Raw genomic sequence first — 26,492 nt, forward strand, 5'->3', positions numbered from 1 at the left:
AGGCTTCATTCATTCATTTGTTCCTCCCTTCATGTATTCTTTGTGCAGTGTTGAGGATCAAACCCAGGACCTTTTGTCTGTTCTAGGCTAGCATTTTTCCAGTAAGCCACAGCTTCAATCCATCAAAACCAGACTTTCAAATCTAATAACCTGTAAGCTTTAGCTTTCTTAGAAGAATAACCATGCAAATTAAGGCTATAAAATTAGTTTATTTCAAATGTGAAAATATAAAAACTGCTTGCATAAAAACTTGAGAATATTGAGGCATCCAAACTTTAAGGTGGAAACTGCTTATATTCAATTGAGAGAATATTCATAGCAGACACAAACATACAGAATTGTAATCCTTAAGATGGTCAAAATCCTGGGGGGAAATAATTACATTTTGCTACTTGATCAAAGCACAGGACTGTAATGTCCAGTGCTGTGGACTCCACCAAACCTCTCTGCACCAGAGGAGGATTGCCTGAAGACAATTAGTGGCAGCCAATGGTCACGGGAGGTGCCTGGGGAAATGACCATAGACCTATTCCTGGCCAGTAGGACTTGGGACTTGAAGAAAGGCTTGCTGGGAAAACATCCAGGAAAGATATCTTCGGGTCTCTGAAGAAATCGCCCATCCTTTCTGCTGGTTGCTGCCGGACATCAGTGAATCTGTAGACCAGCCACAGTCATCATGTGACCAGGCCAAGAACAGGGCTAGTGCTGCAGACAGCACATGAAAGAAGCCAGTCCCTGGTGAGGGGTCCAGCTGTTGGACCCTGCCTCACTTGAACAACGTCTCATGTGGGGTTATGAATGTCCTCATTTAGAGGCTTCTGTTACTCACAGGCCAAAGTTTCCCATGCAAAGCAAGAACTAGTGGCACAGGAAAAGTAAACACGAGGATGACAATGACGTGACAGGTGGTTCCTAAAACTTCTCCGACAGCCAACCGCCTCCTTTACAGTCATTTCCAAACCCTATGTCATCCCTTCCCTCTCAGTGTCACTGTTTGTTTTTGATACTATCCCACCCAACCATCTGTCCTTTCACAGGTGGGTTCTGGAGAGCAAAGGGTGTGAGCAGGTGAATGTCTTTCCCAGCCAGTGTGAAGTTGTGGCAATGAGCTACAGAGAGGCTTCCGAAGGACAGATGTGACAATCTGCTAACCAAAATAATAAAATAAAAACAAAGCTTTAAAAAATCCTTCACTCATTTGCTTTTTGGACATATCGGAGGCATTCCTACACATTTTTAATAACCCCCAAAACAGTGCATGCAAGACGCTAAGCATCATTTGACGCACGGTGCCATTAACTGTCATCACCTGCAGTGTTCGAGTTAAATGAAATCACCACGCTCACTGAAGCGTCCCCCAGTCCTCCCAAAGGCTCTGGAGCTTGGTAACAAGTCGACCTTCCTACACACAGATACATACAGAGTTTTGCTTCACTCTTATGAATAACACCCCTGACCCTCTCCTCTCAGAGCTATTGTATGACTTTTATTTTCATAAACAAGCAGCAATTTTGGCATTTCTTATGACAAAAAACCCATAGGAAAAGGCAGGCATGCCTAGTGAGCTTCCTGGGCGGAGAGGTTTCTCTGTTAAAGCTGGTAGGGTCTGGTCATCCACCATCTTCAGGGTTTCTCCATTCAGCTGGACAGATCTACAGGAAGGAAAGATGCACTTGAGTTAAGCAGGCTGTGCATGCACTGTGACCCCTATAGAAGTTGTGAGATCATTTTAAACCAAGGAGGACTTTTGTGGCAGCTTTAGTTATATAATTTATATTTCAACACTAGGTGAGACTAGGTGTTTGACCAAGACAAACTTAAAAAACTGCAGTGGGAGAGAAAGCCACTGTGGACCAGAAACCATCTGACTTGCTACGTCTGCATGCAGTATTACTACCTGGCCTTTTACGGAAACATGTACAAACTAAGAACCTATATTATCTTTTTTTCCAAGACAGTGTCACATACTGTAGCTTACTGTGCCACCCTGGCTGGCCTCACACTCCTAGGGAATGTCCTACTTCCTCTACACCTAGGTTCTTTCTTTTTCATGAATGATTTTTGTTGTTTTTAAAAACTGACAGAATTGGGCCGGGTGGTGGCGCACGCCTTTAATCCCAGCACTTGGGAGGCAGAGGCAGGCGGATCTCTGTGAGTTCGAGGCCGGGCTGGACCGATAGCCTCCGAAACAATACAGAGAAACCCTGTCTCATAAAAACCAAAAAAACAAAAAACTGACAGAATTGATGATGGTTATTTTTGTACCATACACGGAATGCATGTGACAATATGTAACAGTCATCACTATGCTTTACACAATAAGCACTATGAAGATGTTGGCTATCACCATTTTTATACAAGTAAACATTATAGGCCAAGCTGTGGTCCTATCCTCAGGAGGTGGAGTCCAGAGTTCAGAGTCAGCTTTGACTACACAGCGAGACCCTATCTCAAAGGCTGAAAACAGGAGAAGACCTAGCAAAAGTAATTTATGACATAATCCTACTTTTAATTCCTCAACACATCCAATCCATCTTTCTATGCATTAGAAATACATATTACTTTAACTAAAATGGGTATACTGTATATATTTTCTTCCTTTTTTTACTATTTATTTATTTTATGTATATGGGTGCTGTATCTGCATGCCAGAAAAAGGCATCAGCTCCCATTATAAATGGTTGTGAGCCACCATGTGGTTGCTGGGAATTGAACCCAGGTCCTCTGGAAGAGCAGCCAGTGTTCTTACCCACTAAGCTATCTCTCCAGCCCTGTATATACTTTCATAAAACTTCTTTTGCTTTTAATACATCCGCATGTTTGTTCATATGACACAATATTCATCCACTGTATCATTTTAATGAACACACAGGATTCTATGATATGGATTAATTAGTACATTTACTTAATCCTCTACTTTTAGACATTTTGTTTCCAGGTGGAATTATCCTGTGTTCTTTCTTTCTTTTTTGGCAAGTTCTTTCTTTGTAGCTCTGGTTGTCCTGGAACTCACTATGTAGATCAGGCTGGCCCCTACACTGTGAGCCATCCCTCTGCTTCTGCCTCCCAAGTGTTGGCATTATAGGTATGCACCGGCATGACTGACTTGTCCTGTTTGTGTTTTAAAAGTTTTTTTTCACCTCTTTTCTTTTCTAAGACTGGATCACACTATGTAGCTCTGGCTGTCCTGGAACTCACTTTGCAGACTAACCTGACTTTGAACTAACAGAGTTCCACCTGCCTCTGCCTCCCGAGCACTGGGGTTAAAGGTGTGTGTCATCACGTCCTGCGTCACCTCCCGTTCTTACTAGGATCAGTGGGTAGAAACTGGGTTCCACATAACCTTTGTTAGATGCTCAGCACCTCGTCCCACGACTCAGGACATGCTAACAACACTTGTGCCAGGGGCTACCATCAAGTCTGTTCTGAGGTGGATTCAGTCCACTGACTTTGGTTTTGTTTTTATGCTTACAAATCACATCGAGTTTACACGAGGAAGGGCAGGAAATACGACCCATCTTCAGGAAACTACAAGCAAATGTAGGTCTTGAAAAATATCTCTGAGTGGTGGTAGTGAGATTGCTTGGCATGAAATGAAGGGCCATTTGAGAATGCCTACCAATGCTGGTCAGCGGTGGCGCATGCCTTTAATCCCAGCACTGGGGAGGCAGGAGCAGGCAGGTCTCTGGGAGTTTGAGGCCAGCCTCGTCTACAGAGCAAATGTCTAATGAAGTCCTAGGATCGAGTCAGTGCTTTGCTAGCTCAACTTGAAGGTAGATCTGGTTACTGTGAATTAATTTGAAGGTAGATCTGGTTACTGTGTTTTAATTTGAAGGTAGATCTGGTTACTGTGAATTAATTTGAAGGTAGATCTGGTTACTGTGTTTTAATTTGAAGGTAGATCTGGTTACAGTGAATTAATTTGAAGGTAGATCTGGTTACTGTGAAGTAACAGTGCTGTGTGTGACAGGAACACGGCGAAGATCCACCTGCTCAGACCGCAGCGTTCAATCAGCTGCCCTAAGGACGTACTCTAAGGACGTGTGTTTATTGATTCAGCAGTAGTGTGTGTGTATGTGTGTGGGGGGTATCTGAGGGAAGTAACTTGTTCCATGTTACAGAAACAGGAGGACAGAAAGTAGAAGACAGGTCTGTTGAACCACAGGTGAGATAAAGGTTCAAGGAATCAGTAAGCCACAGATTTGGCAGAATCAGTAAGCCGAAGGTTTGGCAGAATCAGGGAGCCTTGGAAAAGTGCACCTGAGATAAATACTGTTTTCACTTAAAATATTTTCACTCAACACTAGTGTGTTGGCTCAGCAGGCTAAGGCACTTGTCACTAAGCCTGACAGCCTGAGTCTGACTCCCCGGACCCACACAGTGGGAGCACAGAACTGCCCCCTGCGTGCTGGCCTCAGACCTCTGTGCCCAGGAATGCACACATGAAATGCATTTAAAACAATTCAAATACTTTACCTAGAATCTCATTTCCAGCTATTTGTCTTACTCTATTCTGCACCCCCCCACAAAAGAAACCTACTTCAATGCTGCAGGAGAATCCCATCCAGCTGTGTGTGGTGTTTTATTGCACCCACATGCCCTTCGTAGATCAGATGGGTGGTTCCGTGCCATTGGCTGTCCGGGTATCTTTTCCGAACAATTACTCTAAATGCGGAAGTACTCTACACTTGATAAATGCCAGCCACAAGCCCTTTATCTACAATGGTGTATTGCCTGTAAGACACGCCAGGGCAGCGATGGCACAAAGCGTGTGGGAGTAACCAGCCAATAACTGATCTGACTTAAGGCCCGCTCCAAGAGCAGGAACCCGTACCTGACACTACTTGGTTGACCAAGAACCTAAGACTAGACATACAGGAAAAAACGAATACTACTGATCTGAAAAAATATGTAGCGATAAGACAACTCCTAATGCTATTCTGTGTACTCATTGGTCAGTACCACGTGCTGCCACCACCAGAGAAGCTTCCTCCTGAATGGGAACACATATTACACCGAGTGAGAGACCTTGGAACACTCAGCCCTAAAGAGGATGTGTCTAAAAAAAATCCTCCCCTCAGAGCTCAAGGAACCCCACGGAAGAGAAAGAGCAAAGAATGTCAGAGCCAGAGGGGACGGAGGGCGCCAGGGGAACAAGGTCCTGTAAACAAACATGAGCAAAGCTCACAGGAACTCCCAGAGAGCACACACACAGGGCCGGCACAGCTCTGCCCCAGGCCCTCTGTGTGTGTATTACCGCTTCCAGTTGCTGCTTTTATGGGATTCCTGAGTGTGTGAACAGTGCGTCCCTGGCTCTTACACCTTCTTTTCAGCTTTTTCTTCTGTTTGGTGTGATAGGTTTTTAATTTATCTTACAGCTTATTTGGTTGTATGTATCTTTAAAATGATGAGTCAATGAATGGAAACCTAGCCACCAGGGTAATAGCACTCACCTGCTGGGAGAGAGAAAATGAGTTTTCCTCCATAGAGTGCTACTTCAACCTCTCCAGGGCAGGCCTCATGTTCGGGAGGAGCTGACAACATATAATGGAGTCCACATTTTCTGTGTGCGCTTTTATTTGGTTATAGTCTGGTGGTTTTGTTTACTTGTTTGTCTTCTTTTTTGGGGTGTGGGTTTATTTTATTTTCTTGGTCTTGGGGGTGAGGGGTTTGCTGTTGTGTTGGGTTTTTGTTTTTTTTTTTTGAGAAAGAACCTAAAGTTAAGTGAATAGGGAGAGGATCTGGAAGGACTTGGGGAGGGGGAGAATATGATAAAAATATATTTAAATTTAAAAATTGTTTTAAATAATAAAAATATAAAAAAACAAATAATCTAAATACATTGAATGGATCTTGATATGTGACAATATTTGGGATTACAGATTGTCTTCTAAGATAAATACTAGTTTGCGTCCATACCCTTCCATGTCACCCTCTTCCATGAGCTATACTTGTATAAATAAGTATTCATATATAGAATTTATGAAATAAAAAAGTTAGAATGTACTAGTTGCCCCTCCCCCATTATAAGAAACCCTCTCTATTCTGATAAATGCTAATGAACTTACATAAAGTTTGCATTCAACAAGAAAAATGACTCACTTAGAAAGTAACCCATCAGGTCCAAACGGCTTTAGAAGGTACTTGTCCACCGACTTGTTAAGCAGTTGATGTGGCAACTTCACATGCTTGGTGACATTATGGAGGTTCAAGGCATACAGAGTTAAATCCCCATCCTGATACCTTGGGCTGAAAGCAAACAGGTTAATTCAATCACCTATCTGTCTGATTTATACAACAAAGAACTTGAACATTCGTACAATCAAGGATACTGAGTGCCTGTGTTCATAATGGTGGTGGGACCTATTCGTGACCTTTTCTAGGATGGTGTTAGACCAATCTTGTGGCCCTATTTTGAAAACAAGAAAAGTACTGTTCTTTGCACCACTGCCTCCTGAGCCAGAACACTAAAAGCTTTGATTATTTGCTATATTGAGCTTCAGAAGGTCATAGCCAGTGAAAGGTTTAATGATAATAAGATCTACAGTGAATTCCAGTTATAGACTATATAAACAAGAACTTTTCCTAGTCTTATAAAAAGACTAAACAGGAGGCTGGTTAGAGCATGGGCTGCTCTTCCAGAGGACTAGGGTTCAGGAGGTATAGCTCAGTGGTAGAGCATTTGACTGCAGAGGACTAGGGTTCATCCCCATAACCCACAAGGCAGTTCACAACTGTTGTAACTCCAATTTCAAGAGATCCTGCGCCTTCTTCTGGCCTCCAAGGGCACCTGGTACACACGTGGTAGGTACACAAACATGCAGGCAAATACCTATGCATATAAAACAAGAATAATTTTTTTAAAAAGACTGAAATGGGGCTGGGGAGATGGGTAAGCTGGTAAAATGCTCAGTCAGTCTCCAGAAACCCTGTAAAAAGCTGGACAAGGTGGCTCATGCTTGTCATTCTAGTGACGGTAAGACAAAAAGGAGAGACACGTGACTCTCTAGAGCTTGCTGGCCAGCTAGCCTAGCAAACCTGGCAAAGTTCCAGGCCAATGAGAGACCCTGTCTCTAATAAAAGGTAGACGGTCCCTGAGGGAGGGCCCCTGAGACTGTTGACTTCTTCATGCAAGCTTGTGTACATACATGCACACACTTGAATACACATGGGCATCCCACATGTGAGCACACACATATACAAAAACACACAAAATGTAATAATTAGGCAAAATGAAAAATATAGTTAAAAAAAACAAAGGCCAAACATGTGGGAGGCAGAGGCAGGCAGATCTGAATTCAAGGGCCAGCCTGGTCTACATAGCAAATTCCAGGCCAGTCAAGACTACCTAGTAAGGTCCTGTTTCAAATAAAACATAAATCTGTTGACTTTTCAGAATTTATCCAGTTAAACCATTCCCTACTTCATACCACGACTGTCACTATTCAGAGTCCCCAGTCACCAGGAACAGAGAATGTTAGGCGGCTTTGGGGGCTAGCACTAGCCTGTCTGCAAAGCCCTGGGGTTCGGGACACTCTTTCTACCCAAAGACAGAGTACAGACAGGGCTATGAACATCAACATGGCTGGGGCTGCAGACATCTGCACGGCCTCTCCATCTAGAAAATGTGGTCACATCTCAAAAATATTTTTTGTTTATTTGGTTTACTTCTGGGAAGGACATGTGTGTGCCACATGTGTGGAGGTCAGAGGACAACTGAGTTAGTTCTCTGCCCCTACCTTGTGGTGTTCAACTCAGTCCCTGCAGGTCCAGTACCTGATGAGCTGTCTGCTGGCCCAGTTACAACTTAAGAAAGATTCTCTAAGTTAAAAGGTTAGATTTATTTATGTGTGTGCATGTGCAGAGGGCAGAGGGTAATTTTAGGGAGTTGGTTCTGTCCTCCCACCACGTGGGTCCCAGGGATGGAAATCGGGTTGTGAGTCATAATGGCAGAACCTTCACCGACTGAGCCACAACGTCAGCCCTGTCTGTCGTATGAGACTATTGTCAGTGTTGATTCTTTCTTCTACCGTGCTAAACTTAGGAGATCAGTACCTACACAGACTCATACATTTATATTAGTTCATGTTTACATTTACATGCCTCACACTTCCTTAAGGGGTAAATTGTTCATCTGCATTAGGTGACATTTTACTTGTGTAAAATTCATTCCTAATGAAATTCAGGGTGTAGGGAAAAGGGACCAGTCAAAGAAACACACCCTGAGCAGAGCCAAAGAAACACACTTTGGCCCTGCAACCACAACCAAAGAAATGTACCATGACCCTAAAACCAGTGCCAAAGGAACACACTTTGTCCCTGGAATCAGAGTCAGTGAAAGAAATGTACCCTGGCCCTAAAATTGGAGGCAAAAGGCTAAAAAGGACCAGAGAAAGAAACACACTTTGGCCCTGAAACCAGAGCCAAATCTAACCCTAATCCTGTGTAAAAAAGTAACCAATCCCGGAGCAGAGCTCTAGCCAATCTGAGCTCAGCACTGAAATCGGACCAATCCCTACTCTGGAAAAACTTCCCCAATCCCTATATAAACCCTGTGTATGTTCAGCTTGGCTGGTCCAGCTGCATTCCAATAAACCCCTTTGGATGAGCTTCGGGTGAAGATCTTCTTTTGTGGCGGCGACAGAGCAGAGGCGACCCTGGGCAGAGCAGAGCAGAGCAGAGCAGAGCAGAGCGAGCAGCGCTCGCCCGGGAAACCTTCCTTGGCAGAGCAGAGTTGTTACACTCTGCTCCCGGCTCCCTGCTCTCCGCTCTCCGCTCTCCAGAGGGGGAAGAGAAATCACACGGTAGGTATAGAAACTAGAGTTTAAATACCCTGTAGGTATGGCCTTGTGTGTGTGTGGTGTGTGACTGGTGCCTGCTGAAGCCAGTGTTGAATGCCCTAAAACTAGAGTTACAAAACAGTTGTGAGTCACTACGTGGGTGCTGGGAATTGAACCTGGGTCCTCAGTCAGTGTTCTTAACTGCTGAGCCATATCTCCAGTGCCTGTTTAAGTGATTGTGTGTGTTCCCGTGCGTGAGCACACGTGTGCAGATGTGTGCTCATGTGTATGGTGGCTAGAGACTGACATTAGATGCTTTTCTCAGTTGCCTTTCGTGTCTCTTGTTTGTTGGCTTGGAGCTCGATAATTCAGATAGATGGGTGGCCAATCAGCACAGCCAGGGGTGTCTCTGCCTCCCCAGTGCCCTGACTACAGGGACACAGTGCCACATCCTGCTTTTTGTACATGGATGATGGATATTGAACTCATGCTTCACACAGGCACCTCCCCAGCTGAGCCATCTACCCAGCCCGGCTAGAAGTTCTTTGAAGTTAGACTCTGGTATCATGAGACAAAGGATAAAGAGAAATGACACAGTCAGGTCCATTGCACAGCTAGAAGACATCGGGGTGTTGGAAAAGGAGTTACATGCTTACTAATTCAGACTCGTTTGGGAAGGGTTTGTTTGGTACTTACTGTTGGGTGTTTGTGCAGTGGAGATACACTCGAAGTTTGCTTCTGTCTAGGCCTTTCACTCGCACCGTGAGCACCTGGGGACCCACCAGCTTCTTGAACAGGAGAGATAACCAGTAGTCCTATCGTTCAGGGAGAGGGACCGAAAACAGATCTGGTTATTTCCTTATGTATATTTAACAAGCCAGTGTCAACCAAACAGCAATCCTACAAGAACCTGACACTTGTCCCATAGGTATCTATGACCACAGTGAGTGGGTAAGTTCTGATCTGAAAAAGTCATCTCATAATGTTTCCAACAACAAAACTGAAATATTGGCTAAATATATTAAATCATTCTCTTAAGAATTCTTCTTAGAGCTGGGCGGTGGTGGCACGCACCTTTAATCCCAGCACTTGGGAGGCAGGGGCAGGCAGATCTCTGAGAGCTCAAGGCCAGCCTGGTCTACAGAGCCAGTGTCAGAACAGGCTCCAAAAAGCTACACAGACAAACCCTGTCTGGAAAAACCAGAACAAACAAACAAAACCCAAAAGGAATTATTCTTAGAAGGTCTGGAAGTACTGACTGCTCTTCCAAAGGATGGTATTTTTAAAACAAATACATAACCCTGGCAGACTGTAAAGTTAGACAAACTCTATGCCTTTGTAACAGGGTTGAGTCAGGGTCTTACTCTGTATCCCAGGCTGGTTTGGAACATATCATGTAACCTGGCTGGTCTTGAACTCATGGTTATTCTCCTGCCTCAGCCTCTCAAGTGTGGAATTATTGGCAGGAAATACCACATTTGGATCTATAAAAAATTCTGAATCTTTGCCAGTCGCTTGGATGACATTTTACCTTTTCTTTTTGTGTTCGTGTTTACTATGGCATGTGTATGTGTGAGTGCAGGCGTACGTACTCCATGGGGCTTGTGTGGAGGTCAGCAAGCAACCTCTGATGTTGGTCTTTCTGCTTGTTGATGGATGATACACCAGAGTATCTGGCCCCAAACCTTCTGGGAATTCTCCTGCCTCCACCTCCCATCTCCCTGTAGGAGCTCTGGGATCACAGATGAACAACACTGCACCAGGTTTTGCAAAGTGCAATGAAGGTGGTTGGGTGTGCTGACACATGCCTTTAATCCCAGCTCTTAGGAGGCAGAGCCAGGTGAAGCTCAGTGAATTTGTGGCTAGCCTGGGCTACATAGTGAGTTCCAGGACAACGAGTTACATCATAGAGAGACCTTGTCTCAAAAAACCAAAAGCCAAACACTAAACAAACAAAAAACTCAAATGCAGTAAGCACCTTGACTAACAGAGTCACCTCCCAGCCTAGAACAGTAATTGTAGCTCTAACTTGCCTTGCAAAACATCCATTCAAAAAGCTTAATAAAATGTATACTCTTAGTGGACAATATTTTATGTTTTGTTTATTTTATCATTATCCATTATTTGCTTTTGTGTTTTGAGACAGGGCTTCTCAGTGTAGCTCTGGCTGTCCTGGAACTCACTATATAGACCAGGCTGGCCTTGAACTCTCAGAGATTTGCCTGCCTCTGCCTTTCCAGTGCTGGAATGAAAGGTATGCACTGCCATGGCCCGGTAAGTGGACAATTAAAAAAAAATCATTACTGATTTATAATTCTCTCTCTCTCTCTCTCTCTCTCTCTCTCTCTCTCTCTCTCTCTCTCTCTCTCTCTCTCTCTCTCTCTCTCTCCTCTCATGCACACAGGCACGTACAAACTCTCAGCTCATCACCCCGCACGTGGATCTTTACTGACGGACAGGACTGCCTATTCCTAGATTAGGAGAACACAGAGCAGACTTCCACCTATTCGCAGTCACAGGAAAGTAAGGTCACTTACAGGTAAAGGCTCGAAGTTTTCATCCACTAAGTGGTAGTTGCCTGCTCCGAAGAACACCTGTCTCATCACCACTTCTATGCCCATCTGGGCTGAGATGCCCAACTTATCCAGCCACCTGGGACAGAGTGACACGAGCTTTCTTTAGACCAGAAAACAAAGTCATTCCATTCTAATTACACATAGATTTGTTCATCTGTGTGGGAGGAATCAACAGGAAACCACAAGAATGGCATTAATTACAAATAAGTCATTCAAATGACAAGGTGACAAAAGTAGCACACATACACACACACCCTCCCAACACGCTCTATCCAGAACAACATTAATAAGCCAGAAGAGTTTCCTTGACAGCAAGACAAGTTCTACAGAGCAGAATCAAATTCCCACACCCTACAGACAATTCCTTATCCAGTTCCAGTGTCCTCGATCCTCTACCCCACAATGTGTGTAGACACACACAGAGTGAAGACCAGGGAGAAGGCAGCTGTCCACAGTAGTCAAAACATGAGCCACACAGAACCACAACCAAACCACTATGATCACCTCCCCACACTTTCAGTGAACGGCAAACTCTTCACTTTTTCTCAATTCCTTGTGTCCTCATGGACATTGAAGGGTTTGTGTTTTGTTCGAACTTATAACAAGAGAGATGGTGGCAATGAAAGAATAAAATGGAAGAGGAAAAAAACCAGTAGGGCTACAGAATGAAGAACATGGAGACAGTGAGGTTACAGAATGAAGAACACAGAGACAGTGAGGTTACGGAATGAAGAACACAGATACAGTGAGGTTACAGAGTGAAGAACACGGGGACAGTGAGGTTATGGAATGAAGAACACAGAGACAGTGAGGTTACGGAGTGAAGAACACGGGGACAGTGAGGTTACAGAGTGAAGAACACAGAGACAGTGAGGTTACAGAATGAAGAACACGGGGACAGTGAGGTTACGGAATGAAGAACACGGGGACAGTGAGGTTACAGAATGAAGAACATGGAGACAGTGAGGTTACAGAATGAAGAACATGGAGACAGTGAGGTTACAGAATGAAGAACATGGAGACAGTGAGGTGCTGAATATAAGCAACTCCTGGTCAAAAGCAACCACATTTGTCCAGTGGATGAGGTGTCACAGCCAATCCTGAAGTTCACAGGTCAACTTTAAGTGTGACACAAGTGTTTTAGGGCTAAACATGTTGAGAATCTGCAGTACAGCTATGTGTGCATGAACCATCCTCAGAGCACCAAATCTGGAAGAACTTTTATCATCTTCCCTCTCCTCCTCGACCCTTCCTTTCTCTTTTCTCTCCTTGCCTGCCTTGTCTCTTTCCCCCACAGGGTTTCAATGTGACCCCCAGATCCTGCTGTGGGCTTCCACATGCCAGGATGACAGGCAAGCTTCCACTCCTGGAAAAGAGCAAGCTTGCCTAGAGAAGGGACCCTGTTATAGCTTGGACCTTAAATGGCCTCCACAGGCTGGTGCGTGGGAGCCTGGCCCCAGCTGATGGTGCTTGTGTGAGGCCATAGGGTCTAGTGGGAAGAAGTAGGCCCTTCAAAGGGTATCAGGCCCTCCTGGTTCCTTCTCGTTTGCTCCTGGTCACCCATGAGATGAGCAGTTTCCTCCACACATGCTTCAAGTGCTTAAACTTCTGAAATGAGCTAAAGTAAACATTTTCTCCTCTTAAAGGATTCGCCTCAGGTATTTGACCTAATTTTAGGGCATAATCTTCCTTCTTTTCCTCCTCTCTGTCATCATCATCATCATCGTTGTTGTTGTGGGTTAAACCTTGGGCCTATGAACATTGTAGGCAAGTGCTCTATCACTGAGTTATATCTTTAGGCCTCATTTTACTTTTGTGTTTTGAGACAAGATCTTACTTAGTTGCCTGCCTGGCTTTGAACTCACTCTGTAGTCCAATCAGATCTTGAATTGTAATCCCCCTTGCCCCTGCTTCCCCAGTAGCTAGAATTACAAATGCGTGCCATCATGCCCAGCCAAACTTCCTAAAACAATTCATGCTTACAACAGTTGATTGGGGACACCAATTAGAGATGTTCAACAAGGTTCAGCAAAGCATTTTAGACAAAAGCATATGAGCGTTTGGACTGCCTGCATGTCTGTGCACCGGATGCATGCTGTGAGGATGTTACAGGAGATCCTGGAACTGGAGTTACAGACAGTTATGAGCCGTTGTGTGAGTGCTGAGACTTGAATCTCAGTCCTCTGGAGTGTAGCCAGTGTTCTCAACCACTGAACCATCTCTGGAGCCTGGAAATTTACTTTTTTTTGTAAGACCTAGCACAAAATTTTAGGGCTCTGTCAGAGAAATTGTGTTGATGTCGTTTCGGCTGACATTAGAGATGGAAAGATCTGGAATCTGAAAGCCCGTGCAGCGTCACTCACATAAAGCCAGCGGCAAAGGTGTTGGACAGCGAGGGGGCGCCACCGCCGTAGGCAGAGCTTGTTTCTCCCAACCAGACCTTTTTGCCAGGTCTCATTTCTTTGGTCACCTGGGGAACAAGGATAGTTCCAGTCACTGCAAACAAGTCAGCCACTTCAGTGACTGTGAGTGCCGAGAAAGCTGCGCTTCTCCAGACTCATCCATCCTGTTAATTACAAACGTACTCAGGCTCTCTTAGGTCTTTGCCATTATCTCTTATGAGTCTAGTAGGGTATAGAAGGCATATAAGTAAATGTGGTCTATAACAGTTACTCCTACTGAAAGGCCATTAGAAATATTTTGATTTCTAACTACCACAGCTAAATAAGATCCAACGCTAGGGAGGAAACCAAGGACTAAAGGGTTACACGAACTGTGTAACCCTTTAAAATTAGAAAAAAATGGCAATATGTGTAAACCCATAGACATCATTAGACTATAACACAGACTGGTGTGTGTGAAAAATTTAGCAAGACTATTACCTTTAGAACTTTTTTCACAGATAAAATAAAGGTGTCCAGCACATCAGAGCTCAGAAAATCTTCTTTGGTGGCAATGCGTCCGTTCAAGTAGTAGCTAAATTATTCAGAAAAATTTACAGTTTACTTCCTGCTGTTAAGTCAGCTCCGAACCTCTTTCCAACCATTTCTCATTGTTACTTTTTAAAAAGGCAGCAGTTCTTCCAGGTAGGAGCTAATGTGGGAAAGGGACCATCTTATCCAAGTAACCATATAAATCAGGTACCCCACCGCAACAGAGAGGAGCTAACATCAGGAAGGGGCCAATCTATCCAAGCAACTATAAATCTGTTATCCCACCATAAGCAGAGACCAACAGAACTACAGACTGGTAACTGGTCCTACCCATTTTTGTGATTCACGGCTTACGTGGCCTTGTACCTCGATCTTTGTAGTGACTACCGCATTATTTAAAGCAACATTACACTTTGTTTTATCAATGTTGAGATCCTTCTGTAATGATATTTGAGATACTGCTTGCTTATTACTGGAGCTGTTCGAAGTCAATCCGCAGCCAGGCAAAAATAACCTGTTGGCAGTAAGTTTGACTAGAACAGGCATAATATTGCCCGCCTTCAACTCCAGCACTAGGGAGGTGGAGGCATGGGGGGGGTCTCTGTGATTTCAAGGCCAGCCTGGTCTACCTAGAGAGGCCCAGGACATCCAGTCAGTGCTACATAGACTTTGTCCCAAAAAATCAAAACAAAACCAAATACACATAAAAAAGACAGGGTTTCTCTGTGTAGCCTTGGCTGTCCTGGAACTCACTCTGTAGCCCAGGCTGGCTTCGAACTCAGAGATTCACCTATCTCTGTCTCCTAAGTGCTGGAATTAAAGGTGTGTGCTACCACCAAACCTCAAGAATAATTTTTAAATTATTTGTCTATTTATTTAGGGAAAGGGAGGGTCTCACTCTGTAGCTCAGACTGGCCTGGACCTCACTATATAGACAAGGCTAGCCACAAACTCATGGAGACCCACTGGCCTATGTCTCCTGTACACCTAGATTAAAGATGTACACCGTCACACCCAACTGGATTTTTAAATTGTATGTGTAAATGAGTGCTTGTGTGAGTTTATATTCAACATGTGTATGTAGTGCCCTTGGAGGACTGAAAAGGGTATTGGGTTCTCTGGAAAGGGAGTCACAGGCTGCTATGAACCCAGGTCCTCTGCAAGAACAGCAAGTGTTCTAACCACAGAGCCACCCCTCCAGTCCATTAGCTGCTATTAGCAATGTAACTATATCATGGAGGCATGCGGGGTATTAAACAAACTGAGGTTAATAATGGGGATATTAAGTTAATGTGAGTACTTACTGATGCCACGTGACAGCGTTGATCACTTCTCCGCCAGCCTTCAGGAAACTAGAAGAAAAGTTCCTCAGTGGGGTCACTTACTCTTAAACAAGCAGACGCAAATTTTCAGAAGAACTTCATTCCCCGGGAATGGCTGAGTATGATGTAAGTCTCGGGTAACACAAACACCCTAATACTATTCTTGGAATTTTAAGCCGATGTTTCCTCTTTGGGTAAACAATACAACAGCGAACTGTTTAATAATGTGGACTTCAGGGATTCTCCACTGGAAAGGACCATTTACCTCTAAGAAGAATTCTGCTTTTTTTGCCAGGAGGGCACCAAAAGCAAAGAAGCCCCTGTCCCTCTCAGAGCTAAAGTCAAGGTCATGGCCATGAAAGGCATCCACCAACACATAAAGAAAGACTACACATCACCCACCGTCCACAGCCCACAGCTCACAGCTCCAGGGCAATCCAAACACCTCTGTGACAGCATCCCCAGGAGAAACAAGCTTGACTCCTAAGTTATCATCTCGTTCTCTCAGACCGCTGAGTCAGTCTTGAGAAAATAGAAGTCATCAGCACACTCCAGTTCCTTGTTAATGTCAAGGCCAACAAGAGTGAAATCAGCACACTCCAGTTCCTTGTTAATGTCAAGACCAACAAGAGTGAAATCAAATGGGCAGAGAGGAAACTCTAGGGCATTGATAGGGCCCAAGGATACCCCAGCCAGGCCTGATAGAAGGCACACGCTCCACTGCCTCCTCACACAGAGCTTTGGGTATTGTCAACAAAATTGGAATCACCTAAGCTGAGCACACAGGGCTAATTTTTAAGTACACACCTTTAATCCCAGCACTCAGGAGGCAGAGGCAGGCGGATCTCTGAGTTCTAAGCCAGCCCAGTCTATAGTGGGAGTTCCAGGACAGCCAGGGCTACATAGAGGAGCATTGTCCCCAAAAAACAAAATAAAACAAAACAAAAAAGGAGAAAGCAGTTGTACATCCCCCCAAGTCCTACCTTCTTAGCATCTTAACGGTCTTCCCTCGAGGCTGACCAACATCAGGACCATAGAGTTTTGCATTTTTGAAAGCCGACTTTTGTAGAAGCTTACGAAACTCAACAAAATCTTCCCCTAACTGCAACCCATCGATGAAAATGTGACCTTTCTTCCAGAAACTGTTGGGCTCTGGAAAACAGCAATGCTCGAACTCACCTCTCATCTAAATGGTCTATATTTAAACACAAGCACACAGCAACCAACAGTTTTCAAATTACAAACCAATAACTGAAAGTCAAGAAAAGTGGGCTGGAGAGATGGCTCAGAGGTTAAAAGTATTGACTGCTATTCCAGAGGTTACGAGTTCAATTCCCAGTACCCACATGGCCACATACAACAATCTGTAACTCCAGTTACAGGAAATCCAACACACTTACATGCATGCAGGCAAAGCACTATGCACATTTAAAAAAAGAGAGAGAGAGTCAAGGAGAGTAAGACATACACCCCCTCCCCTCCAGTTAATAAAGAACAGAGTTTAGAAACATAAACTTCCTAATTATGGAATGAGGAGGAGTAAACAAATTAGAGTTAATAATAGAGTTGTTAAATGAATGAGCATTTGGAAAATAGTTTATAGAAAGTATTTAGTAGCCCAATTTAATAATTTATTTACCTACAAAGAACAAAAGAAAGTGAGGGGCTAGGAAGACATCTCAATCAGTAAAACACCTGCCTTGCAAGCAGGACCTGAGACTGATTCCCAGACATGGTGGCCCACTCGTCATACATGGTGGCCCACTTGTAAACCCAGCACAGGAGAGACGAGACAAGACGGGATGATCTCTGTTGCTTGCTCTCCAGCTAGGCTACAAGGTAAGTTCCAGGCCAATGAGAGACCAGGTCTGTCTCACACACAAAAAAGTAGAGGCACCCAAGGAAGGATACTCTAGGGTGTTCTCTGGCCTTTGCATGCTTATTCATATGAGCACAAGAACACAAGCATGCACACACGTATGCGCGCGCGCGCACACACACACACACACATAAAAACACAAGAACACTCACGTGCACACACACATACTTAAAAAAAAGAAAACAAGAAAGAAAAAAAACGGGCAGAGAGAAGAATTTTATGTGCCTAACAGTACCTGTCCTTAACATTAAATGACTCATTAAATGACTACATTTATTTTTGCACTTCATATTTAGCCTTATTGCTTGAGGGATGGAAAATTCTGACTAATCATTAGCGTATTAGTTAGAACTTGTAAGTTCCTTGAGACTGGAGAGATGGATCAGTTAAGAGCACTGGCTGCTAGTCCATATGACCTGGACCTGTCTGGTGGCTCACAACAATGTGTAATCTATGCTGGCAGCTTCTAGACAGCTGGAGCATATGACAGAGGTTAGTGTGGGGTTTGGGGTATAGTAGCTATTTTTGTTGCAGTAACAGAAAGCAATTTGTGGAAGAAATAATTCTTTTGTCTTAATGGCTCCAGAGGCAGTAGGTGGTCAACACAGGAAGCTGAGAGATCACATCTTAGTCACATACAGAATGCGAGGAGAGAGAGAGAGAAAGAGAGACAGAGAGAGAGAGAGACAGAGAGAGAGACAGAGAGAGAGACAGAGAGAGAGAGACAGAGACAGAGAGAGACAGAGAGAATCTGGGCTGCATGTGGGAGGGGTTGTATATTGGAAATCTATTCCATCCTGCTCAAGTGACTCCTATTGTCTTTAAGATATTTAATAGCTGCAGGATGTCCTAGCCTAGGTGGTGAATGACTCCTATCTAAATAACAATAGACCTAGATTCAGTTTATGCTCATCCTGAAGACTAGGTGATTCGTGCTGCTATGGAGTGCCTGATGGCCTAGTAATACATGTGACATACAGCTATGGAGTGTCTTTAGGATTAAGGGAAATAAATACTATTTGCCCTTTATGCATGATAATAGAAGTCTTCTACCATTGTCCCCGTCTTTGGTTGGTTACTTAAGATGATTCATGAATAAACTGGGCACATTCAGTATGGACGGAAACTGCCCTCCTGACACTATTCTATGTCTCCATCTTTCCTTTAATGTCTATAGCTAGCCTTCCCTCATCCACAATCCCCTACTCAGGAACAGGCCTGGGGCTGTTCGGCTGGTCTGGATTACAGCCCCAAAGACACCAGTCCTTGACAGGTGCAGCAATAAACCCTCAAAGCCAGCTCCCAGTGACATACTTCCTCTAGCAAGACTGCACTGCCCTCCACAAACAGTTCTTCCAATAGGCCACCAAGCTGTACACGGACCTCGGCCAATGGGGGACATTTCTCTTACAAGCCACCACATGGAGATGACCTGACAAACTAAGAAACAAAGAAAGGAAAGGAAGGGGAGAATCAAACTGCCACCCTCACAGTTTCACTGAGTTCTGTTTGCTAAGCACAGTAAGTTTAAAAGTCTGCAAAGCCCAAGGGAATCTGGGAGCTGGGGAGTTGATGGCTCCAGTAGTTTTTCTTACCTCAAAAACAACTTAAGGATATGCTTGCAAGGTGGCTTAGCTGCTGAAACATTTGTCACAGAACCATTGTAGAAGAGGAAGGAGAGAACCAACTCTACAGAATTGTCCTCTGACCTATGCATGTGTGTACTGTGGCCTGATGTGGGAAGTCCTGTGCATTTGTCAATAAAGCACTGTTGGGCCAATAGGGAACCAAGATAGGTGGGACTAGGAGTCCAGGAGGACTCTGGGTAGGAGAAACACAGAGAGTCAAGATGTAACGCCATGGGGTAGGAAGCCCGGAACTATTCTCCGGTAAGAGAAATACTTAGATTAACAATTATGGGGCAATTACTTAAGTCAGAGCTAGCCAGTAAGAAACAAGCAAGGCCAACAGCTTCATAATTAATATAGCCTCCTGTGTGTTCATTTGGGACTGATGCGGCTCTGGAACCAGGCTGGCGGGAAGGCTTCTCTCAACACACTCCCCTTGCTTACACACACACACACACACACACACACACACACACACACACTGAACATGCCCATAAACTGGGCTTATCAATAGCTTCTGGGATTCAGAGGACCTTTCTGTTGATGCAGCACCATTGCTGTTGAGCGTGACTGTGTCGAAGGAGAGGTCTATGGAAAAGACCTCTAACATTTACCAATGTGGAAAAGAATATCAAAACAGGAAAATGAACAGTGAGGGAATTCCTTTATGAATGAGATGTTCCTAGGTACATACCGTTGCCCAATTCCCAGGAGATGTTGTAGCCCTTGGAAGCGCAGTATTCCAGCAGCAGCTGAGCATTGGAGCTGTTCCACCGTAAGTCTGGAGTTCTTAGCAATGCATTCAGACCAAAGATCAGGTCTAACCCCGAGCACTTTGCAAAACTGTACAGCATGTCTACTGAGCTTCCTAAAAGAACAATGGTGATGTTTAGTTAGGTCAACACCATGGTGAAGATGACCCCAGACTCTCTTCCTTAGATTTCTTTATATGGTTTAGTCAAAGTAATTCCATTCCTAATAAATGGCTGTCATTGTGCCCAAGCAATGACACAAGTCAACAGACAAATCAAAAAAGAAAAACCTGCAGGGGGATCTAGTCCAGTTGGTAGAGTAGTTAATTAGCATGGAGTCTGGAACTCAAACTCACTATACAGCTTAGGATGACCTCAAACTTCTAATTTCCTTCGTTTGCCTTCATCTCCTAAGTGTTGGGATGTAGCTTTCTACTTGTGTTTTGACAGTGTCATTAATACAATTTAAAGTTTTTAAACTTTTATGTGTATGAGCAACCACCCATACATGCCTGTATGCATGTCTGTGTACCACCACACACATACAATGCATTCAGAGGCTACAAAAGGATATTGGATTTCCTGGAACTGGAATTACAGGTGTTTGTGAGCTGCCATGTGGTGCTGGGAATTGAAACAGGTCTTCTGGAAGAGAAGCTAGTGCTCCTAACCACTGAGCCATCTCTCCAGCCCCTTAACAACACAATTTTAAGTGTGGTCTTTGAATTGGGTGTCATAGGCACTATGATTTTCATGTAAATTTTCAAATCATTACTCAGCAGAAATTCACTCAGCAACTCTTCCAATTTAGAAACAACAAACACCTCTCTGTGTGGCAAATGTCAAAACCTGTGCCTTAAAAGTGACTTGGCTTTGATCAGCTGCAAAGTCTTTGGCTTAGATCACCTTCACAATCACAACAGGAAGCTTCATGCTCACTGGTGCTGATGGAGGCTGCTGAGGGGCACAACTCCAGTGAGCCTTAGGAGGTGTGATATTTGGTGTGTCACTTCCAGAGCACTGTGGCCAGTCAGTAAGGAGTGACACACACTGGGATTTGAGAAACTCCGGAGTGCAGCCACCTAGCTTTTCACTGGGGTTTACAGCCTCGGTCTGGGACAGCCTTGATGGAGCTGGGGATCACAGAGCACACGCAAACCTCACACTCACTTTCCTGTGAGGCCCGAACCACACAAGCGTTGCCTAACTGCACACCGGGTTTGTGGTGGCTGTTCCAGTCCAGTTCTTAGTAATACATGTAGACTAAAGATGGAGTCCAGCCCTAAGCACTTAACAAAAGCATACTGCTGACACTACAGCCTACTGCGAACTGTAGCTCAGTTGCTGCAAGTACACCCATGACCACTTGACATATTGCAAAAGTGTGATTTAGAAAGTTCTCTGGATCAGAAGTCTGCCACCTGAGTTATAGGTTCACCTCTCTCACTTACAGAGGAACAGGAGTGCTGAGGAACAAGCAATATGTGTTGTTCTCATTGTTAATAAAAAGCTGATTGGCTGATGGCTAGTAAGGATTTTTCAGGGCAGAGAATGCTGGGAGGAAGAAGGGCAGAGTCAGAGGAGTCATCAGCCAGACGGAAAGGAAGCAGGACATGCAGGAGAAGTAAAAGCCACGAGACTCGGGGCAGCATATAGATGAGTAGAAATGGATTGATTTAAGTTTTAAGAGCTAGTTAGTAGTAAAGCTGAGTTATCAGCTGAGCGTTTATAATTAATAATAAGTCACTGGGTGGTTATTAAGAGTGGCACAGAGAAAGGAGATAACCAGCTTCCACAAGTTGTCCTCTGACTTCCACACATTCCACACACAATATATTCTCTCTCTCTCTCTCTCTCTCTCTCTCTCTCTCTCTCTCTCTCTCTCTCTCTCTCTCTCTCTCTCTCTCTCTCTCTCTCTCTGTCTCTCTCTGTCTCTCTCTCTCTCTAAGTAGAGAAATCTTTGGGATGAACATAAACTAGACAACACATTAAAGAAACAGAGCAGGGTCTTTTCCTTCAATTTACAGTGTAAATTAACATCAAGGCCTTCAGCATAGGGCTGCATGTTGAGGGGAATGGGGACAGTGGGAAGGAAGTGTAGAGGAAAGGAAGCCAAATGCTGGCTCTTTAAATCAAACCTGCACAAGAGAGAGCTGCCCTTCTGTAGTTTGTTCTAACTGCTTCTGTACCTTCTGCCCTAACAGGTTTACAATCCAAATGGGTTTTGTCCTGAAGAGAGTAGTTCTCAACTTGTGGGTCACAATCCACTTGGGAGTCTAGCAACATTTTCATGGGGGTCATGTAAGACCTTTGGGAAACACAGATATCTACATTACAAATCATAACAGTAGCCAAATTACAGCTATGAAGTAGCAATGGTTGGGGGTCCCCACAACGTGAGGGACTGCACTAAAGGGTTGCAGCGTTAGGAAGGTTGAAAACCACTGACTTAGGTAGATTCAAGAGGATCTGTGTTGGGAAAGTTTCCTATATTTTCTAGGACATCTCTTCTGTGTGTGTACATTCTATTACCATCAGCAGGTGGCTGGACTATGCTAAGACAGTTACACGATGGAAAGGAGGCCATCTCTGCAGAGGCAGGAAAGACGCTCCAAACCCATCGCCTTGGTAACATATGATAAGTCCTAGCTAATGTGTTTCAGAAACTAAAGACAAACAAGTACAATATTTAATATGACCCCTCAAAATGGAAATTCACCTATTACCTAATACCATGTGGTCTCCTCACATACCTATATTGTGATTTCAAGGCCACACTGAGCTACATGAAATTGATCCAGTCTAAAAGAGAAACAGAGTTCAGACCTTTGATCCCAGCACTTGGAATGACTCGCCTTTAATCCCACAACTAGGGAAGTTAAGTGGAGACAAGAGTGATATGGCTGGGCAGAGAGAGGAATATAAGGCAGGAGGAGACAGGAGCTCAGTGCAGTCTGAGGATTCATGGAGACAGATTGCCCTTTCAATCTGAAGTATAGGAAAAAAGTTCCCCTCCCCTCAAAAAAAAAAAAAAAAAGCTGGGCAGTGGTGTCTCACGCCTTTAATCCCAGAACTGGGGAGGCAGAGGCAGGCCGATCTCTGTGAGTTTGAGGCTGGTCTGGTCTACAGAGCTTTATTTGTTAGATCATAAACAAAGTTCCACCACAGCAGAGACTGGCTTCTACCTGTGGCCTCTATGGGACTCCTCTGCATTGTATTCCCTGAATTTTTAACTGTCCTACTCTCTGCTGTCTCTGTCACAGGCTTTCGCAAGCATTCTAAGTTAACATCCCATAATCAAAAGTTGTAAAACTTAAAGTGCAATGTGCTTTAAGCCTGACCTCAAGGTTGTAAAAGCTCTTTGATCCATGCCTGGTGCTGGATTTTACTATAAGAAGAAGCCCAAAACCAGCCCCCATCGCCACAGTTTCAGAAGCTCGACTCTGGCTGTGGTCATGGTTTATAGCTGATAAGCTTTTTGTATCCGAAGGTGATTTTTTTCTTTTTCTGGAATAAAGCTTGCTTCTGGTTTAATAGACTTTGGTCTGTCCCCCATCATTTCGAGACCCTGAACCCACCAAAGAAAGTCAGCCTCCCACTGAAGGAGTGAAGCCAGTGTTGATTTTTCTTCTTCAGCTATGGAAGTCCTAGATGGTATCTTCCAGAATAAAAGACTGCTACACTGAAACTCTGAAGTTTCTTCACCAACCACATTATTAGACCTTCTGGATAATTTGCTGCAGCTATAGCATGTGTGCTGCTTTGGCCTGAGGCCCCTCTAAGGTCTCCTGCAGTGTCCTTACATTTTTCCCCTTCGCAGAGTTGAGGAGCACCAGGGTTAGCTCTGCCCTGGGCAAAGGGAGCACTGTGGCTGTGTTGAGGAGCACCAGGGTTAGCTCTGCCCTGGGCAAAGGGAGCACTGTGGCTGCGTTGATCTTCCATCCTGACCACTAAAACCTTTTCGATTAAGCTGCTTCCCTTCCTGTCATCCACATGCTCACTGGAGTAGAACTTCCAGTTTTCCTAAAGAACCTTCCTCTTGCACTCAGGGCATGGCTAATCATTTGGTACAAGAGGCCAAGGGTTCAGTCTACCTTAGTGTTGGATAAGCCGCCCTTACTATTTAATCTAGATTCTGACTTAGAGTGAGAGATGTGCGACTCTTATTTTCTTCCATTTGAGTAATCAGAGACCACTGTGAGTTATGACCAGGCCAACTCCCAATATGCTTGTCTCTTAGGAAATAGGAGGGCAAGAGAGAAGGGGCAGAAAGCAGGGAGACCCTGCCTCAAAAACAACAAAGAGAATCTGGTCTAGGCAGCTCACACTTGTCATCTCGGCCCGCCCCAAGCAATAGCATCAATTTTCAGATGAGAAGAATTCCACAGTTAGTGAAGAAAGCTCATTTCACTTACGTTAAAGTCTTGAGGACAATGTTACCCTACACTGGGTAGCTAGAGGGGGAAAAAGATAACAAATGCTGGAGTAGATGTGGGAGAAGGGGGCACCTACCTGTTTACCCACTGCTGGTGACAGTGCAAACAGGTGTCGAAACTTTGGAAGGCAGTGTGGAGGCACTTAAAAAAAAATACAGCTAGGGGCTGGAGAGATGGCTCAGAGGTTAAGAGCACTGACTGCTCTTCTAGAGATCCAGAGTTCAATTCCCAGCAACCACATGGTGGCTCACAACCATCTGTAATGAGATCTGGTACCCTCTTCTGGCCGGCAGGCATACATGGAGGCAGAAGGCTGTTTAAAAAAAAAAAAACAACTAGAAATACAACATGATCCAACTCTACTGCTCTTGGGCAGTTCTTACATTCAGAGAACTCTGTATCCTGCTGTAGATCCTACTCATCCACTTTAATTGCTGCTCTACTCAAAACAGCCAGGAAATGGAAATAGCCTAGGTGTCCATCAAACGAATATAATGACAATGTGTTGCATTTACATAATGGAATATTATTCAGCTGCTAAAAACTTGTAGGTAAATGGGTAGAGCTGGAAGCAATCATTTTGAGTGACATAGAAAGACGAAGGTTTGTGAGCCTAGCCTTTAACGGCTGAGTCATCTCTCCAGCCCATGAGCCATCTCTCCAGCCCAAAAGATGCCCATTCATACAACAAGGATGTCTGTTCTACTATGTTCATAGCAGCATTATTTGTAATAGCTAGATCCTGGAAGCAACCTAGATGCCCTACAACTGAAGAGTGGATAGAGAAAATGTGGTACATTTACACAATGGAGTACTACTCAGCGGGAAAAAACAATGGAGTATTGAAATTTGCAGGCAAATGTATGGCACTAGAAGAAACCATCCTGAGTGAGGTAACCCAGTCACAAAAAGACAAACATGGCATGTACTCACTCATATATGGATTTTAGACATGGATCAGGGGAGTGTCAGCCTACAATCCCAGGGCCAGTGAGTCTGGGAAACAGGGAGGTTCCCAAGAGATATGCAATATACCCCAGAGAAGTGGAATGAGGCAAGATCTGCTGAGCAGATTGAGAACATGGGGGGAGGGGACAGGGAACCAGGAAAAAGAGAGGGGGATAAGAGGAGGGTAGAAGAAGACATGGGGGAGCAGGAAGGCTGAGTCGGGGTAAGAATAGAGGAGACCAGTATGGGAGTTACCATAATAGTTGGAGTCATTATAGCTTTGAGGAGAGAGCTGATGCTAGTGAGATTTCCAGAGATCTACAAGGATAACACCAACTGGAAAACTAAGTAATAGCGGAGAGACTACATTAATAGCCCCTACCTGATGGTAAGGTTGATGACTACCTTATATGACATCCTAGAACCTTCATCCTGTGACTGATGGAAGCAGAGACAGATACTCACAGGTGAACATTGAACTGACCCCCTGGAACCCAGTGACAGAAATAGAGGAGTGATGGGCAAAGGGGTCAAGACCATGCTGGTGAAACCCACAAAGACAGCTGACTGGACAAGGGGGAGCTCTTGAACCCCAGACTGATGGCTAAGAGGCCAACAGAGGACTGATCCAGACTCCAAGAATGTAGTGTCAGTGAGGAGGCCTCAGAAATCTCTGGGACCTTGGGTAGTAGTTTAGTGTTCACCATGACATACAAATGAACTTTGGGAGCCCATTCCAATGGAGGGATGCTCTCTCAGCCTGGACACATGGGGAAGGGCCTACGTCCTGCCCTGGATGAAATGGCAGACTCTAGCCTCACCCTCCCTGGGGAATGATGTGTGGATTGGATTGGGGTGGGACTGGTGGAGGGAGAAGGGGGAACTGGGATTGACATTTGAAGCATGTATGTTTCTAATTTAAATAAAAACATTTAAAAAGGAAGACGAATGTTGCATGTTTTCTCTCATTTCTGGATTTTAGTTTTGACTCCCTTTTCACTGAGAGTACCTATAGAATAAAAGGCCAAGGGGACAGGTTTTTCAGGGAGGGTAGCCGGGCGGTGGTGGTGCACACCTTTAAGCCCAGCACTTGGAAGGCAGAGGCAGTCAGATCTCTGTGAGTTTGAGGCCAGCCAGCTGTACAGAGCGAGTGCCAGGACAGGCGTCAAAGTTACACAGAGAAACCCTGTCTTGGAAACAAACAAACAGTGGTATAGGGAGGTAAAGGGGAATAATGG

At 44.5% G+C, this 26,492-nt stretch overlaps 1 protein-coding gene across 1 annotated transcript in view; it reads right to left on the minus strand.

The window, feature by feature from the left end:
* Nucleotides 1-1,466: 1,466 nt before the first annotated feature.
* Nucleotides 1,467-26,492, minus strand: part of Hpse (heparanase) — a 38,002-nt gene continuing 12,976 nt past the window's right edge. The window contains exons 4-12 of the mRNA XM_040747513.1: nucleotides 19,813-19,986; nucleotides 16,595-16,763; nucleotides 15,594-15,641; nucleotides 14,239-14,332; nucleotides 13,720-13,826; nucleotides 11,318-11,432; nucleotides 9,477-9,595; nucleotides 6,103-6,249; nucleotides 1,467-1,652 (exon numbers count right to left, since the gene is read on the minus strand). Coding sequence (XP_040603447.1) covers nucleotides 1,493-1,652; nucleotides 6,103-6,249; nucleotides 9,477-9,595; nucleotides 11,318-11,432; nucleotides 13,720-13,826; nucleotides 14,239-14,332; nucleotides 15,594-15,641; nucleotides 16,595-16,763; nucleotides 19,813-19,986 — 1,133 coding nt within the window. The 3' untranslated portion in view covers nucleotides 1,467-1,492. The remainder of the gene's footprint in view (nucleotides 1,653-6,102; nucleotides 6,250-9,476; nucleotides 9,596-11,317; nucleotides 11,433-13,719; nucleotides 13,827-14,238; nucleotides 14,333-15,593; nucleotides 15,642-16,594; nucleotides 16,764-19,812; nucleotides 19,987-26,492) is intronic.

The sequence above is a fragment of the Mesocricetus auratus genome, unplaced genomic scaffold (assembly GCF_017639785.1).
Source record: "Mesocricetus auratus isolate SY011 unplaced genomic scaffold, BCM_Maur_2.0 Super-Scaffold_100006, whole genome shotgun sequence".
In the NCBI taxonomy this organism is placed as follows: domain Eukaryota; kingdom Metazoa; phylum Chordata; class Mammalia; order Rodentia; family Cricetidae; genus Mesocricetus; species Mesocricetus auratus.